The sequence below is a fragment of the Aspergillus ibericus genome, assembly GCF_003184845.1.
Source record: "Aspergillus ibericus CBS 121593 unplaced genomic scaffold BO80scaffold_33, whole genome shotgun sequence".
Lineage (NCBI taxonomy): Eukaryota > Fungi > Ascomycota > Eurotiomycetes > Eurotiales > Aspergillaceae > Aspergillus > Aspergillus ibericus.
In genome coordinates this window covers 140,586-156,386 of record NW_020292131.1, presented here as the reverse complement: position 1 = coordinate 156,386, position 15,801 = coordinate 140,586, and the positions used below count along the sequence as shown (strand labels likewise).

Here is a 15,801-nt window from a genome sequence, read left to right as displayed (position 1 = left end):
CACTTAGTATCCGTAGGCTGAGTTTAGATGCAGGCCCAGATTCTGTGCAGGTCCCTGTTCTCCCTGTTGATGCAATGTAACCCAACTACTATGGCCTTAGTGCGACATACCGATAAGAGTACGAGCCAATCACCGTGTACGAGGAAGGGTGCCCAGGGTCCAACCTCCTACACCCTAGTCCTGGGTCGGGGAAGTGCGGTCGGGCGCTAGGGAGCGATGTCCGATGGAGATGCGAAGGGGAGAGGCTTGTATTCGCGTTGGATTCACAAACCGCAGGACTTCCGACGGGCGCAATATGAGGTGCTGGATGGACTACCCGGATCACTCTCTAGACTCCGATTGGAAGTGGCGGAGGTCAAAGAAGCTCGGGGTCTCGCCGCCCCACAGGCAAGCTACTTAAACACGCGTAGTTCCTGGAGTTGAGACTCCCTCGATTAGAGTCCGACGATTTATTCCCTCCGCCTTGTGGTCCAGCCTAGACCATCGTTCGGAACCCCACCTGGACAAGCAATGGCGCGGTGCGAGTCGGTCGACCCGGCGGCCCGGCCCTCTTCCCCCCCCAAACATGTCGCGAGCAACAACTTGGCGGCGGTGGCGACTCCAGCTGAGGTCGACTGGGACGGCGACGCCGACCCAGCGAACCCCAGGAACTGGAGCCCTTGGTATCGATGGTGCCATATCGTCGTGATCTCGCTCCTCACCTTTGTCACGTAAGGACTGGTTCTGCCGTGTGCTGCTGATGCGCGCGCCGCCCAAAGTCCCCCGCTTATGGGGCTAATGAATGTTACCACGCTAGGTCTCTAGGTTCATCGATGCTGGCTCCTGCCGTCCCGGACGTCATGAGGTCTCTCGGCTCCGACAACGCGGAGTTGGAATCATTCGTCGTTTCTATCTATGTGATTGGATTTGCTCTAGGCCCGCTTATCGTTGCCCCGCTGTCAGAATTGTATGGTCGCAGCATGGTTTACCATGTCTCAAACGTGCTTTTCCTTGGGGCGACGATTGGATGCGCCCTGAGTACCAATGTCGGAATGTTCCTCGCCTTCCGGTTAATCTCCGGCAGCGCTGGAGTGACCCCCCTCGCCCTGGGTGGGGGCTCGATTGGGGACCTCATGGCGCCCGAGAGAATGGGGAGGGCGATGGCAATCTGGGGACTGGGATCTCTAGTGTCCCCGGTAAAGCCAAGTTCATTCGACGGCATTCTGTTTGCGCCATGTTACTGACTCCCTGTTTCGTTGCCTTGCAGGTCTTCGCTCCTATTGCAGGGGGGTATCTCAGTGAAGACATTGGTTGGAGATGGATCTTCTGGGTCATCACCATTCCGGTAAGGATTGCCTGTCACCGTGGATAGCTCTTCGGCATATCAAAGACTGACCTTATCTGGTGGCCTCTAGATGGCCATCCTAACGGTATTGTCACCGTTTCTCCTTCGTGAAACGTATGCCCCCATATTGCTAGAACGCAAGGCACGACGACTACGGAGGGAGACCGGAGACCCTAATATCAGGTCACACTCAGCCCCACAGCTATCACAACGGGAGGTGTTTTTCAATGCGCTGGTGCGGCCGTTGAAGATGCTCCTGACGTCCCCCGTTGTCATGACACTGGCATTCGACGTGGCAGTAGTTTACGGGTACCAGTACCTGGTTTTTACTACACTGTCATACATCTTCCAAGATGTGTACCGTCTGTCGACTGGCCTTTCTGGCCTGGTCTACTTGGGAGACGGGATCGGCACCATATTAGGTATGATAAAGGCTTGTTTTCTTCCTACCCTTAGCATCCACTGGAGCGACCTCGTCTCATTACGAGTCCACTCCATGACTCAATTTTCACACGTATCATCCGTTTGCAATGTGCAGCGAAGCTCGTAGCCACAGTTCCTGTGGGTCCCGGACATCTACCATGTCGGAAAGAAGTAGCAATTTTTTGAAATTGATATTGACGAATTATTTACCAGGGATATTCGCGATCGGATACGCATCTGATAAGGTTGCGGAGAGCAAGAAGGCCAGACTAGGTACGCCAGATGAAACTCTGGCACCAGAAACCTGGTTGTGGCCCATGATACCAGCAAGTATTCTGACTCCAATCGGTCTTCTTTGGTACGGCTGGTCACTAGAGACACGGGCGTTTCCAGTCATACCTTTGCTAGGCCTCGGAGTGTTTGGCTTTGGGATGATGGGCATTTTCCAGCCTGTGCAGATCTATCTGGTGAATGCATTTCCAGCTCATTCGGCGTCGGCCCTAGCAGCGAGCAACTTGCTGAGGAGCCTAGTAGGAGCATTGTTGCCTCTTGGAGGTCAGAGGATGTATGAAGCATTGGGCCTCGGATGGGGAAATAGCCTGCTGGCCTTTATTGCTCTAGCAATGGTGCCGGTTCCATATATCTTGATAAAGTTTGGGGGACGGATGAGGATGTGTGATAAGAACGTCAACCAATGAAAGTCGTGGGGTGGGGTGTTAGGGGCATGAGTACTAATGCCACGGTAAACCCTTCGGTGGTGTGATGGACAGAGCAAGAATAATACAGCACAGCATGTACGGTTAGGTGGTGTCGTTGAGTGGATAGGGGACTAGAAAACATTTGTCATTGGTATGTCTGCTGGAAATATGACTATGAATGACAACTCGTCACAAAGACGCGATCAAGGACACATGAGGTAATCCATGTAACTTGGTATGCTCCACGTCTTCACGTCTTTTCCTGATGCCTAGATAACGGTCATGGCTCTGGTTCCTCAGCCATGATGCGAACAATAGACACCAAACAACTCGCCAAGAAAAACAAAGCGGCGGCTAGGAGATAAGGCAATCCCATCCAAAACCCATCCTGGTGGACCCCGCGTTGAAATGCATTCGCCAGGAGGGGACCTGAGACCATTGACCCGATACTCTGTGCTAGACCAATGGCCGTGTTGAGGACACCAATCTGAGAGTGCAGAACCAGCGCCGTTGCTAAACTTCGCAGCGCTGAATAGAAGCCCCAACCAAAGGCGAGTAGACACACCCCGAATACAAAGAGCGGCGGCCGAGCCGCGATCGCCATCAGCGCCATCCCTAAAGTTAAGATCCACGCACTCCACTGCACGACCCAAAGATCTGTGGCAACAGGGGAAAATCGCATGTATCTACGCAACCAACCCGACAGTTTTGGCAACAAAATCAGAAGAGTCAGGAGGTTGATGAGACCCTTGACTGTGATGAGGTAGCTGGCTCCTGCAATGCTCCAGGAAAACCGGTTGGACGCATATTGAATAGTCAATTGTAATGCCTGACGGCCAATACTGGCTAGGAGAAAGGAGGACACGATGCAAATCAGATTGACGTTCCTTGCATCGACGGTGACACTTTTCATTCGATCCCAAGAGTTGCGCAGTGTGCTTCTCGGAAAACAACCCGGGCAATGTCGTGGCACAGCAGGAGGATCGGTAGCATCAAAAGCACCAGCAGAATTGCTGCGAAGGCCCCCAGCCTCCACTGTTTCGCGGTCTAGGGTTTTTGGGGGACATGTCTCAGGTAGAAGCGTCGTCACAAGAAGACCTAATACCTGGATCGCTACGCCGAACAGCGAAGGAACCCACGGGTTCCATGACATTAGAAAGGCACTGAGTGGGGTGGCTAAAATTTCGCCGAGTAGAATCGCGGCTGCCACAAGAAAAAAGACAGAGGCTCTGCTTGTCTGATTAGCAAGTGTATGAAAGCTCGGGTGACAGGTGGATTGCAAACCGTTTACTAGCAGGGACCACATCGGTAATCATAGCATAGGCCATGGCCGTGGAGATTTGAGGACCGCCGCCAATGAGTTGGAAGATCGGGGTCACCCAGACCATCCGTATCGGAAAAACGGTAGTGCACCAACATACTACCCGGATTGCGACTTCCTCCATCAACAGGCCCATAAGGCTGAGCAAGAGGATAGGTTTGCGCCCAACTCGGTCCGCAAGGAAACCATAGGGCAGCGCCAGTGCGATCCCCGGGAGTTGGTCAAACATGTCTTTCCAACCGTTCACAAGGGCCAGTTCTGCTTGCACATTCGGTGACTTGCATCCCGGCCCCGGTCCCAGGCTGTAACGATTTTCACCGAGCCGATGGCATATGATGGACTCGAAAATGGCGATCTGAGGAGCGTAAGAGAGATAATTGCCGAAATCAGCAGCGACCACGGAGACAAAGATGAGAGGGAGGAGGAAACGCTGGGAGACGATGTGTAGGCTTGAAACATGGCCATCACGGTCGCTGCCATCGGGACGCTCATCCGGCAAGAGTAGGGGTGCACGCTCCGTGGGCACCTCGGATGGCGGCTGGGGTGCCATGAGTGAGTAATGGGAGGGGTGGTTGTGTCAGGAGTCAGGTTGTGTTGCGATGGCCGTTGATTCAGGGGAAGGCACAACAGAATGGATAGAGTGGGGTGAAATGGTCAGAGAGACGAGAGAGGAGAGGATTCCGACTTTGCCAGCGGGTTCAGGAGGCTGGACAATCACGCCCCCCGAGCGGACTCCGGGTCGTACTTTGGTCAACCTAAGGACAGACCGACGGGGGTTTTCCCGGGCCGCCCTCATTGGCTGGTGTGCCGGGCCCGGCCGAGCATACTACGTACAAAGTACTACTACTACTTACTAGGGCGCTCGGGCTCGGAAGTCAGAAGCAAGTCAAACCCCTCGCTAGGTTCCCAGCGGTGGACCCTTGGCTTCAGTTTCAAAACATTAAAATCGTCCTAATGATTCTGCAATCATAAGTACCCCTTACTCTTTTATTGTTACTGATTATGAATAGGGTATCTCGCGGTATATATATCCACAACCTTACTTTTTAAGTCTTACTTCTATAACTTGGTGTTAACGTTCAAATACTAATCATTCAAGTCAGGTAAAGTGGTATCTATACCAATGGTTATTCTGAACGAAGGACTTCTACGTCCAACCACCCACAATCCCTACTTTCTGTGACGTTCCAGCAACCATATGCCAGGTACATCAAAGCCATCACCTTCCAGACGTTGGATCTATGACTCTGACATCTAATCAAAACCCCAATACATCACTCAACCAACCAATCAAGAATCAAGTAAAGGTAACATCCGGATACGCCACCGACGGCCCACCCAACAACTCCGACATATTCCCCGTAACAAAATACCGCAGAGCAGCACTAACATACGTAACAACCGCATTCTTCGCCCTTAACCCACCAATCGTGCCAACCCAACCCGCCTGAACAACTTCTTTCACTTCCTCCGAGATAGCCAGCGAATCCACCAGCACGGCAAAGTCCGAAAAGCTATAATGTTTCGACTGCGCGAGTTGGAGCTCCCGTTTCCAGCCCCGCGTATGGTTCCAAAAGGTGGCCCAGCTGGAGTCGCTCGTTTGGTTGTGGTTCGCGTTGCCGAAGAGTAGGAAGGGAGTTGAGAGGCCTTGGGTCACGACGGAGCCCCATAGGTTACCGTCGAGGTTGATTCCCCCCACGAAGCGGTTGTCGAGGAGGATTGACTGCGCGGCGGTGGCGCCGCCAAGGGAGTGACCCATGATTGTTACTCGGGAGAGAGAGAGGAGGTGTGGGTTTGTCCGTGATAGGGGGAATATGTCTCTTGTTACGTTTGCGTTGTGGGTTTGGTTGAGGAGAAAGATCATGTCTTGGACACGAATGTTCATTGCTGCAATGTATTCCGCATCTGTGGTGATGTTTCCGAGGATTCCGATGACTGTGCGGCCGTCGGGAAATTCCACGATGTTGGCATCGTATGGATGATCGACGGAGATGACAGCGAAGCCGTTACTAGCGATGTCTTGCAGCATCGATGTGTACATTAATCTGGAGACTCCTAGAGCTGGCGAGAAGAGCACCACTGGGTGGTCGGAGGAAGGGGGTGGCTGCCGCTGGGTCTGAGCCGGGATACGAAGGGACTCGAATGTTCCTGCGGGTAATCCAAAAGACTGGAAAGTCACATCTTCATATTTGGCTGTGGCGTTGGGAATGTACAATGTAGAGAGGACACTTCCGCAATTGACGGGCGTAAAGGTGGTGACCATGATCGCGCGTTTACCTTCTTTGGGGTCAAATGGGTCGGTTCGAGACTGGTCGGCTAGTTCACTGGCTTGAAGTGTGACGTCGCATGGTCCGGTGCTTGAAGGAAGAGGGATGATTGCCGTCTGCCCGAGGCTGATGAGGGAAAGGCTAATGGAGTATAGGATGATTCGCATCATTTTGGCGGCTGTCTGACGATGAGGACAGAAGGACATACAATTGATAGGATGGATTACCAGCAGCATCCAGGGCAAACCATCCTGTATTTATACTTGACTTGAGGCATCTGTGATGACCCAGTTTAGATATAGTTGACTGAATGCCTGATTGGTTTCGATCTGTAGTGAATGACTCTTTTGCCCGAGAAGAGGCTCTTGACCTTGACGGGGGGCCTTGCAGGAGACAATATCCACAATGGCGTCTCAATACCACTGATGTATTACTACATAGAGATCGATCATGTACCTGAAGCCACATGGGCTCATCGAAATACGGCTGAAAGATATTCTAACCAGTGAAATAGTTACTACTCGGCAACTGACTGAAAGAACGGTAACAGAAGCTTCCTCTTCATTCTACTGGCAGCTGGATTCATACGAGGCATTTGAATGACCACTGAGACCTCAGCCTAGGGCCACGAAGCCTTAAGGAACGAACAAACTAACAATCATGAGACATCCAGTATGCGTGATTATTCAACAGAAGGGACAAAAAATATCTCACGGAGGAAAGATGCGCGAATTATCGTTCAACTGCTCCACCCAAGCTGACCCGATTTATCCGAGCTACCCCTCGGTGGTAGTGACTCGGGGCGGGTTTAAGATCCCGCCCCGCGCGCTAGATTCAAAAGTCCAACCATCACTACTCCGTGGAGAAAATAGTAGCACTAATAGTTATAAACGATGTTATTGACATGATGGCGGGTGGGTAGGCTGAACTATTGATAACTAATAATTGCGACATGACGCAAGTAGTTTGATTGCTAAATATCTATTTCAAATTCATATCAATCTCCCGATCTTCCCAAATAGGTGCTTGATAATCTTCCTTGGATCGCATACAATACCTATTACCTTTTACTTCTCCTAAGCACATGCTGTATTATGTTTCGCACGGCACATTCTCCATTATGGCTATGATAGCCGACGCAGCGCCATGATAGCCACGAACAGGTGCCCTACACACTTTCACTATACACATCCAGAACACCAGTCAATCACTGCACACTGTGGCTATACCCCACCCAGCGTTTTATTGAGCCAGCCAAACATGGTTGTCGTCATTTCCTGTCCCGCCCCAGTTTGACAATGATAGCCCGCCGTCCCATTAAACATATGATAAGTTGCATTATCACCGATTGCATCCGCGACCTGTTGCGGCTGTCCGGGGAAAATATTTTCGAACTCAGCATCACCGACAAACACCGGCATGTTAATTCGTGCAGCAACATCTGCAAGTCGGTACTGCTTTGTCTGATTGAAAAAGTCCGACGGCGAGTGGGTGCGAAACGTCCACAAGCCTTGGTCGAGGCCCCAGGCCGTGTTGGTGGAGAGCTGGTCGGAGCTACGCAGCGAGAGAATTTCTTGGTCGAACGTGGTATAGTTGCCTGCCTCGTAGATCGCCAGGAGGTCGGAGGGTAGTTGGGCCGAGAACCCGGCGTAGAGATCCCATACCCCGTCGATGAGAACGACGGCGGACAGTCGAGGCTCGAATGCGGCCGCGCGCGCAGCTAAATAACCGCCGAATGAATTTCCAACTAGGACCAGACGGTCCGGGTCCACGACCTGGGACTTCTGGGAGAGAACGTAGTCCACAACGGGAATTACCACGTCCTCCCAGTCCGGAATGAAACCGATGTGCTGGTTACGGAGCACAGTCGGTTGGCCGGGTCCTTCGTATGTAATGCAGTTCCACCCTCGAGCTAGGGCGGCAGCCACAAAGTAATGGTATGAGTCTTCTTGAGCGGCATCGAATCCATTTCCGATAACCAAGGTCGGGAGCTGTTGGCTATTGCTGTCCGATGCACCGTACCAGATTGCTTCAATGGTGAAGTTGCCCTTCTGGGCGGGAATGCGAACCCACTGGCCCGGTACCGGCAGAGCAGCCATCGCCTTATCAAAGGCGGCAGTCTGCTCGGCCCACAGGGAGTCGATCAGTGGGTTGCTCCAGTTACCATGCAGGTAGATATCCGCACGACGGAAGTACTGGGCAGTCGAAAACCACATGTCTCTCACGTTGACTGGATCGTAGGCATTTTCGGGGTTTTCGGCCATTGCCTTGGTATAATTGGCGAGTTTGTAGAATTGCGAACTGAAGGATTCCATGTCCCCAGCCTGGATGTTTTTGGCGGCACCGAGGACTGGGGCGATGTCCGATCCACCGGTTAGGGCATCCCCGAGTGCAATGAGATATTGAAAGTTGAAGGCGGAGTCGGTGCTCAGGTCCAGAGTTGGGGTATTGCTGGTTTGGTTTACCTGATCTGCTGAAGAGCAGGATGAGAAGGCTGCCAATAAGGCGTAGATGGTGACTGAAAGCCTCATATTGGAGGTTAAGATGTAGCAGATGATTGATTTGACGTCCCGAATAGAGTGAGTTGAGTGTAATAAATGAACTTATCCATGCCATGATTTCAAGCAACTTTCGACTGTTTATATATCTGGACAACCGTACTCATGATGAATCAGTCCGGCCAGGCAACCATGTAGTGACCTCACACCATCCAGACCCATGCCAAGCAGGCCGAAGAAAGTGCTCTTTTTGCGACGGTGCCAAAGAGTTTGCAGTTCGATGACTTGGCGGACCCCACTGTTATACTTACGGATCGTGGATGACTCGATGAGATTTCCCCGGCTTAGCCGAGGACCACACTAACCCTAATCGGGTGCATGTTTTGCGATAAATACCGTCTACTGGCGCAAGGTGGATCCGGGTGGGGCGAGTGATTAGCGCAGCGCCCGCCCAGCGCCACATCATTGTAGTGCTCCCCACCTGTTTTGTATTGTATTGACTATCTTAGAGTGATATTAATAGCGCTTTTTAGCCCTCTATATAACGCAAAAGCTTGAGTAGGTCTGTGCTTTATTACGCTACCTAACGCTTTACGATTCTCAGGGTTCTTGGGGTCCTTAGGGTTTCTTAGAATAGTTAAGATGATATTATTATTCGACAGTCACTAGGCCTCTAGTCTTTCCTTATTTGATATCTCATGCTATTCTAGCATATAGAGTAATCTTCATATACAAGACTGCAGATCGAACCAAATCTAGTGGGTCTGGATCCGGGCGTTAGGCGGCCCGCCAAGAATGGGCCGGACTCGGCCTGCCGAAGCTCCGGCACATCAACCGCTGCCTGGGCGAGACGACGCTGACGGTCCGCCATCCCAAGTGCTAAAAACTCCCTTTTCTTAGTACGGTTGCTGCCAATATGGTGAATCGTGGGCGCTCAGGAGGCTGTGTCACTTGCAGAGAACGACGCGTCAAATGTGACGAGACAAGACCGAAATGCCAGGCGTGTCAGCGGCTCCAGCTCCAATGTGGAGGCTACCAGACGAAATATGCCAGTCTCAAATTCAAAGACCAGAATCATAAGTTTGGCACCAAGGGCGTTATAGTCCGAGGCGCCACCCAGCCGAACCGAGCCTGTAACCTGCGACCGCTAAGTGAACCCGACACAGCCGTGCCATTTTACCTTCACCATTACGCCCGAATGGGCCGAACCATGAGCTCCGCGCGTGGGTTCTACGAGGTGCTCATTCCAATCTACTGCTCGCAGCGGCAAGAGTCCGCACTATCATTAGCTGTCTCAGCGGTTGCGTCACAAGTCCTGTCTCTTTGGCGACATGACCACTCTTCTCAGCCGCAGGAGGCTTACACCCGGGCCGTCAAGTGTCTTCGGCGGACAATCCAGGACCGCCGGGAATGGGGCAACCCCGCAACAATTCTAGCGGTTTTATCCCTGCAGCTATTTGAGACGATCGACGCAATCTATAGCCTTCGCCCATCGACGCACGTCCACCACAACGGGGCAGTGTCTTTCCTTCCATTCACCAATGCAGGCGATGATCATGACAGTGCAAGTGCATATGTTCGGCAATTTATTCTTCATACAGAAATTTGCTCGGCAATACGCCAAGGGAGGCAGTTGCAAGCAACTGTATCTTCATGCATAGACAACGGCCTGCTCACTCTCCCAGATAACCCTAGTGCTGCACTTGATGGGATCGGAGTGTCCGTTATTAGGCTACAGGCGCATTTGAAGCAAGAATTACAGAGCGGTCATATTATGTTGTCAACAGAGGCTCTGAGCGAATGCATTGCCAAGACAAGACACGTCGAGCAGAAATTGCTGACTTGGGCAAACTGCGTGCCCGAGTATTGGCGGCCACGGAGACTTAGCGATGGAGGAAACATGGATCCATCCATTCCGGCTTATCAATCCACGTGCGAGATCTACCCATCTTGTCAAATCGCCACGATCTGGAACTTGTGGTGCATTCAACGTATCCTGATTGTCAAGATGAAAATTAGTTTGCTCCATGCTCAATGTGAGAGCGAGTGCAATGACATGTTGTCGACCCTTGAGGTGGCCGAGCTTCTGCACATTTTCCGGGAGATGGTCGACGGGGTGTGTTATACTGTGCCCTTCTATCTCGGCAATCTTAGCAAGCCATTAAGCATTGCCGACTTCGCCGATCCCACCATTTTGCTTCCAAGCGCACACTTTCCGGATCGCAACGGAGAATACCAACCCCAGGCGGCGCTGGACGAGCACCAGCGCCACATCATCGCCCAAGGGCCATGGCACATTATGAGTCCACTCAGCCGGCTGTTGACATTCGCCTTCGAGGCGGATGGTCCGCCGATGAGAACCTTCTTCCGACCGGGGCAGTACGAGTGGATCCGCGATCAGTTCCTGCGGGTTACGACGTTGCTTCACATCCCCCCGGTGGTGGCTAGTGCTCAATACGGGGTCGGTTCTCCATCGAAGTTTCTTGAACGGAAGCCTTCAGATGCAATGGTTGAAAACCTGGCAACCGGAGTTCGGAAAGGTGCCATCTTCATGAGTGGACCATAGCACCTCTTGTTTCTAACTCGACGATTTTATTCCACCTGCTTCCAAAATTAGATTATGACCTTCCAATTTATGCGTGCGTTGGTATATATTACGTCCAAAGTGCCCACTGGACCCGTGACAAGTAGCCGAATATAGTGCTGGTTTTGCGACGGTATGATTATGACCTGCAGCGGATTAATTGCAGGCTCCAGGATATACCCCGGATAAGCCGAGAGCCATGCTAAGCCGAATCGGGTGTATGTTTTGCGACTGATGTCGTCGATTGGTGGAAGTAGATAAAAAGTGGGGCGGTGATTCAGGGTCCGGGTTCATCGAACCTTATGAGGGATGCTTAGCAACATCAGACATGATGACATGGTTCCATGAAAGGGCTGCTTTTGCAGATGCCTAGCCCATCTGCTGACACGATGCGACCCTGATTGGCTTCTTATATACCTGCTTGTGCTACTTTCTACTTTTTTTTTTTCTTCTCGTCTACAACTCTTGTACTACGTCGCCCGTGTCTTTTGGCTGACTGGATCTGTATAACCTCAAGCGATCATTATTCGAGGTATATTCCTGAGATAAAATTTCTCAATCTTCTTGGCCATGAGGCGCGCATCACTTTCGGCCGTACTGGCGACAACTCTGGAACTGGCATCACTTGCAAGTGCCCTCCCACATGGTGACGATGACATGCACATGGGGGGTGGGAATCCCACAGCATCACTTAGTCCCCAACTATCTGCAACTGCACAAGCTAGCAGTGATAATTCACCCATGAGCTACTTTGGCTATGGGAAACACACTGGCACAATCGTCGCTCATATCGCCCTCATGATTTTAGCATGGTGCTTCGTTCTTCCTGCAGGTATGCCTTTACTGCTTCTTTTCTATTGTAGCAGTCACGACTGACCTGGCCATGAATAGGTGTCATGCTCAGTGTTGCCCACTCGCGTCTTGCACTGCCAACGCAACTTCTCTTCCTCATCGTCAACGCGTTCGGAATGCTGCTTGGAATCATCTACAATCACCAAACTCCCGACCTGTACCCCAACAATGCTCATCATAATATCGGCTGGATCGCGTCGAGCGTCGCCTGTGCTCAGGTCATTATGTCTTTGATTTTCACCTACACCGGACGAGGTGAAGCCAATGTCACCGCATCTGAGCGTGCAACATTCATTCCCGTGTCCAGGGATTCCCATCCGAGAAGTGCATTTCACAGCTGTACTGGCCAGGACACGGACCGTGACTCCATCCACAGTGGGCCTTCATCGGCTACTTGCGATTCGCCGTCCGCAGACTCCGTCGACTTTGACAAGCCAGAGGATGACTTGCATGGTGGAAAGCCTGCTGGCTCTGGCCGCTGGTTTCGCATCACGTTCGTTGACTGCTTCTTGGCCAATCGCGTACCGGAAATGATGTCACGTCGTATCTTGGGGATTTTGAACGTGGTTTACATGGTTGTTGACAGAATCATCTTGCCGTTTGGATTCGTTGCCATTGCAACGGGCGGTGCGACGTATGGCGGCATCATGGTAGGTGTTTTCTTCTTAACAATATTGCCCACGGCCTGTCCCTTATGTAGGACACACAAGCCCTTCACGTGCTGACACTTCTATAGAGAGGCATCAAAATCTTCAACGGACTGGCGCACTTCATCAAAGGCGGGATCTTCTTCTGGTACGGTCTGTTGACGCTAGGGCGATGGATGGGCTGCTGGTCCGACTTGGGCTGGTCCTGGAACGTCAAGCCTGCTGCTAAGATTGTGGGCAAGACGAAGGCAAGAGTCCCTTCGGCTGAATTTGTCGAATCTTTGGTGATCTTTCTCTATGGAATCACAAATGTGTTCCTGGAACATCTGTCGGGTTGGGGTGGTGCATGGACGGCCCGGGATTTGGAGCATGTGTCTATTTCAATTTTATTCTTGGGTGGTGGATTGGTAAGATCAGTCTTCTCTCCAATGCCTTTTCCTCTATATGCTGCTAATAAATGTTTCTCTGCATAGTGTGGTATGCTTTTCGAATCCAAACGCGTCAAGAAGTGGGTCAACAGCACCGTCCTGCAATACCCTCAGTTTGCAGCCCATAAACATGCTGAATCGGTCTGGCACGTTCCCACTTCGCAAACGGTGTCGCTCAACCCGATGCCCGCCCTGGTCATCCTCCTCCTAGGCACTATGATGGCATCGCATCATCAAGACTCGATGACTTCGTCCATGGTCCATCAGCAATGGGGAAATCTCTTGACCGGGTTTGCCGTCTCTAGAATTTTGACCTATGTCATTCTATTCTTGAAGCCCCCAACTTCGTACCTACCGTCTCGTCCACCTACTGAGGTTCTTGCTTCGTTCTGTTTGGTGGGTGGTGGTGTCATTTTTATGATGAGTGTAAGTTGTCGATGTGGAATGAGTATTGAGTGGGATTTTACTGATCGTAACGATAGACGAGAGATATTGTCGAAACTATGATCTGCTACGAAATCGACTCCATGTTCACCATGACCGTGGGAATGGGGTTCACGGGATTTTTAATGGCGTGGGAGATTCTGGTTATTGCTATCAAAGCGTGGGCAATGAGAAGGGAGATGGCTCCGCGACTGGCCCCGTTTATTTCCGATTTAAGTTTCCAGTGACGGCTTTCTATAGAAGGGGGGACCGGGACCAGATGTCGAAGAGGCAAGGAGATAGGTGATATTGATGTTACAGGGATCCAGTAGACCTTTTCAAATCTAGTCTTGGTTTGGCCATGAAATATGATCTGGTATTCTTGGTTTAGTTTTCTCTTCTCCTACAATCCCATATAATGATTCCGCTGCCTCTGACACTCGGATAATCAAGGCGGGGGTATTACCTGCGGATTGGGAGTAATAATAGTCAACGTCATGGCTCACTCCCACATTAGAACCCCGACTCGGGGTCTCGGACCCTCGGACGCAACTTGACTCGTGCATTAACCACGATCATCGTTCACATCTGGCGCATCTATATTCAGCTCCGCTTCTTAAAAGGGGCAAAGCAGGATGCAAGGCGTGCCGATAGCCGGAAATGAATCATCAATCTGCTTGCCGAACTGCCGGGACTCCAGGGTTTCAGGTAATGTGCCGGCCCAGCATGATATATAACCCTCATCAATTCCACCTTCCGCCAACATCCAGACAAACCATTGCAAGAACACTGACAAACCCCAGCCCGCAAAATGTTCTATCAACCCGGAACCACTGACCACGGCCTCCCCCATGACCCCTTCAAGGTCCTGATCCATTCCCTCACCATCACCCACCACTAACACCACCCAGGCCTGCGTCATCCCCCGCCCCATCGGCTGGATATCGACCCAAAAACAAACAAGGCCAAAGCAACCTCACCCCCTACTCCCAATTCAACAACCTAACCTTCGACCCGCCCTACGTAATGTTCTCCTCGAACCAAACCGCCCACGGCATCCGGAAAGACACCGTCATCAACGCCGAAGAAACCGGGACATTTGTGTGGAACCTGGCGACCTGGAATCTCCGCGAAGCGGTCAACATCTCCGCCGAACAAACGCCCTACGGGACGGATGAATTCGAGCTTTGCGGCTTAGCCAAGGAGCAGGCAACGCTGATGGATGTGCCGACGGTGAAGGAGTCGCCGGTGAAATTCGAATGCGAGTATCATACGACGGTGCGGTTGCCGGGAAATCCGCCCATGGGGACGGTGGATATTGTCATTGGGAAGGTCATCGGGGTGCATATTGCGGATGGGGTGCTCACGGATGGATTGTTGGATGTGCGCAAGACGGAGCCGATTGCCAGGTGTGGGTATTATCAGTATACGGTGGTGCGGGATACGTTTGAGATGGTGATTCCGAATATGTCCCAGGATGTGTTGTATGGGTTGGAGGGGAATGCGGCGAAGAATCGGAGGAAGAATGAGGAAAATAAGAAGACCGAGGGGTCGGAGTTGGTGGAGGACAAGTAGTCGGACGTGGAGGCTATGACTTGCATTATTCCGGTAAACTTACGACCGTGGCTGACGCTTGCCCGCAAAATAGTCAACGGTGCGATTGGGTCGTATTTCGATGTCGCTAGAGTGCACGTCAGGCGTCCTGCTGAAAGCCTACCCGGCTATGAACAGGCTACTGTATGGTCTGGAGCTGCAGAAGTTTACAAGGCAATCAATGAGTATCTCAGCAACATCTCGCCTTCTGGTGAACCTTATACGTCGGTTGCAATGTTAAAGACCGTCACAGATGTTCCTGGCACCTTCAAAGGGATGGTTGGAAAGCCTCGAGACGCTGCTTTGGAGGTCACCAACATTGGGGTTTTCTCGCCTCCTCCTGATGGAAAAGCTTCTCGCTGGCATGTCTCGAGGGTGTTGCTGAGCCGGAGTTGTGCCGTTACCGGGGCCGTTGTCACTGTTAGTGTTGCCACTGACGAAGACGGAACTATAGCGCTTCGTTTCAGTTGGCAGGAGGGCGTTGTGGAGGATAGTTTTGTCGAGAAGATCAAACAGGGAGTGAAGAAATATATGGAGAAGAGTTACTGACGGGCCATGGGATATTAGAACTAAGATGTTGTAGCCTCATCTTTCTCAGGTACGGTTAAAAAGCAACGTTTCCTGTTTTTAGTCCCGGGTAACATGCAATTCCCGTGAAGACATTGTAGACCATGTACGGAGAACGCTGTCCACCTCGCAGGTCCACATGGAGAGTCATTTATGGCTAAGTTACAGAAGATGTC

The 15,801-nt window shown here is 51.6% G+C and overlaps 7 protein-coding genes across 7 annotated transcripts; 4 read left to right on the top strand and 3 right to left on the bottom strand.

Annotated features, from left to right (window-relative positions):
* The first annotated feature begins 447 nt into the window (after positions 1–447).
* On the top strand, positions 448–2,636 carry BO80DRAFT_466718 (MFS transporter). Its single transcript, XM_025722799.1, has 5 exons — positions 448–710; positions 797–1,175; positions 1,247–1,324; positions 1,395–1,746; positions 1,961–2,636. Exons 1-5 carry the CDS (start codon positions 511–513, stop codon positions 2,443–2,445), a joined length of 1,494 nt encoding a protein of 497 aa, XP_025573084.1. The 5' UTR covers positions 448–510; the 3' UTR covers positions 2,446–2,636.
* BO80DRAFT_495312 (MFS general substrate transporter) lies at positions 2,590–4,451 on the bottom strand. The gene is made up of 2 exons (XM_025723939.1): positions 3,730–4,451; positions 2,590–3,674 (listed from the first exon to the last, which is right to left on the bottom strand). The coding sequence occupies exons 1-2, from the start codon at positions 4,314–4,316 to the stop codon at positions 2,726–2,728; spliced, it is 1,536 nt and encodes a 511-aa protein (XP_025573083.1). The 5' UTR covers positions 4,317–4,451; the 3' UTR covers positions 2,590–2,725.
* Positions 4,452–4,833: 382 nt separating this feature from the next.
* Positions 4,834–6,410, bottom strand: BO80DRAFT_427104 (PAF acetylhydrolase family protein). Its single transcript, XM_025719923.1, has one exon. It carries the CDS (start codon positions 6,201–6,203, stop codon positions 5,064–5,066), a length of 1,140 nt encoding a protein of 379 aa, XP_025573082.1. The 5' UTR covers positions 6,204–6,410; the 3' UTR covers positions 4,834–5,063.
* Positions 6,411–7,037: 627 nt separating this feature from the next.
* On the bottom strand, positions 7,038–8,789 carry psoB (hydrolase psoB). Its single transcript, XM_025719922.1, has one exon. It carries the CDS (start codon positions 8,562–8,564, stop codon positions 7,257–7,259), a length of 1,308 nt encoding a protein of 435 aa, XP_025573081.1. The 5' UTR covers positions 8,565–8,789; the 3' UTR covers positions 7,038–7,256.
* A 612-nt stretch (positions 8,790–9,401) lies between these two features.
* On the top strand, positions 9,402–11,175 carry BO80DRAFT_386792 (Zn(II)2Cys6 transcription factor domain-containing protein). The gene has a single exon (XM_025717031.1). It carries the CDS (start codon positions 9,448–9,450, stop codon positions 11,095–11,097), a length of 1,650 nt encoding a protein of 549 aa, XP_025573080.1. The 5' UTR covers positions 9,402–9,447; the 3' UTR covers positions 11,098–11,175.
* Positions 11,176–11,685: 510 nt separating this feature from the next.
* On the top strand, positions 11,686–13,713 carry BO80DRAFT_495308 (Ytp1 family protein; the record flags this gene model as incomplete). The annotated part of the gene is made up of 5 exons (XM_025723938.1): positions 11,686–11,947; positions 12,007–12,617; positions 12,704–13,021; positions 13,088–13,468; positions 13,525–13,713. 5 exons carry the CDS (start codon positions 11,686–11,688, stop codon positions 13,711–13,713), a joined length of 1,761 nt encoding a protein of 586 aa, XP_025573079.1.
* Positions 13,714–14,248: 535 nt separating this feature from the next.
* Positions 14,249–15,123, top strand: BO80DRAFT_151787 (flavin reductase family protein). Its single transcript, XM_025713790.1, has 2 exons — positions 14,249–14,330; positions 14,377–15,123. Exons 1-2 carry the CDS (start codon positions 14,317–14,319, stop codon positions 15,038–15,040), a joined length of 678 nt encoding a protein of 225 aa, XP_025573078.1. The 5' UTR covers positions 14,249–14,316; the 3' UTR covers positions 15,041–15,123.
* The last annotated feature ends 678 nt before the right edge of the window (positions 15,124–15,801 follow it).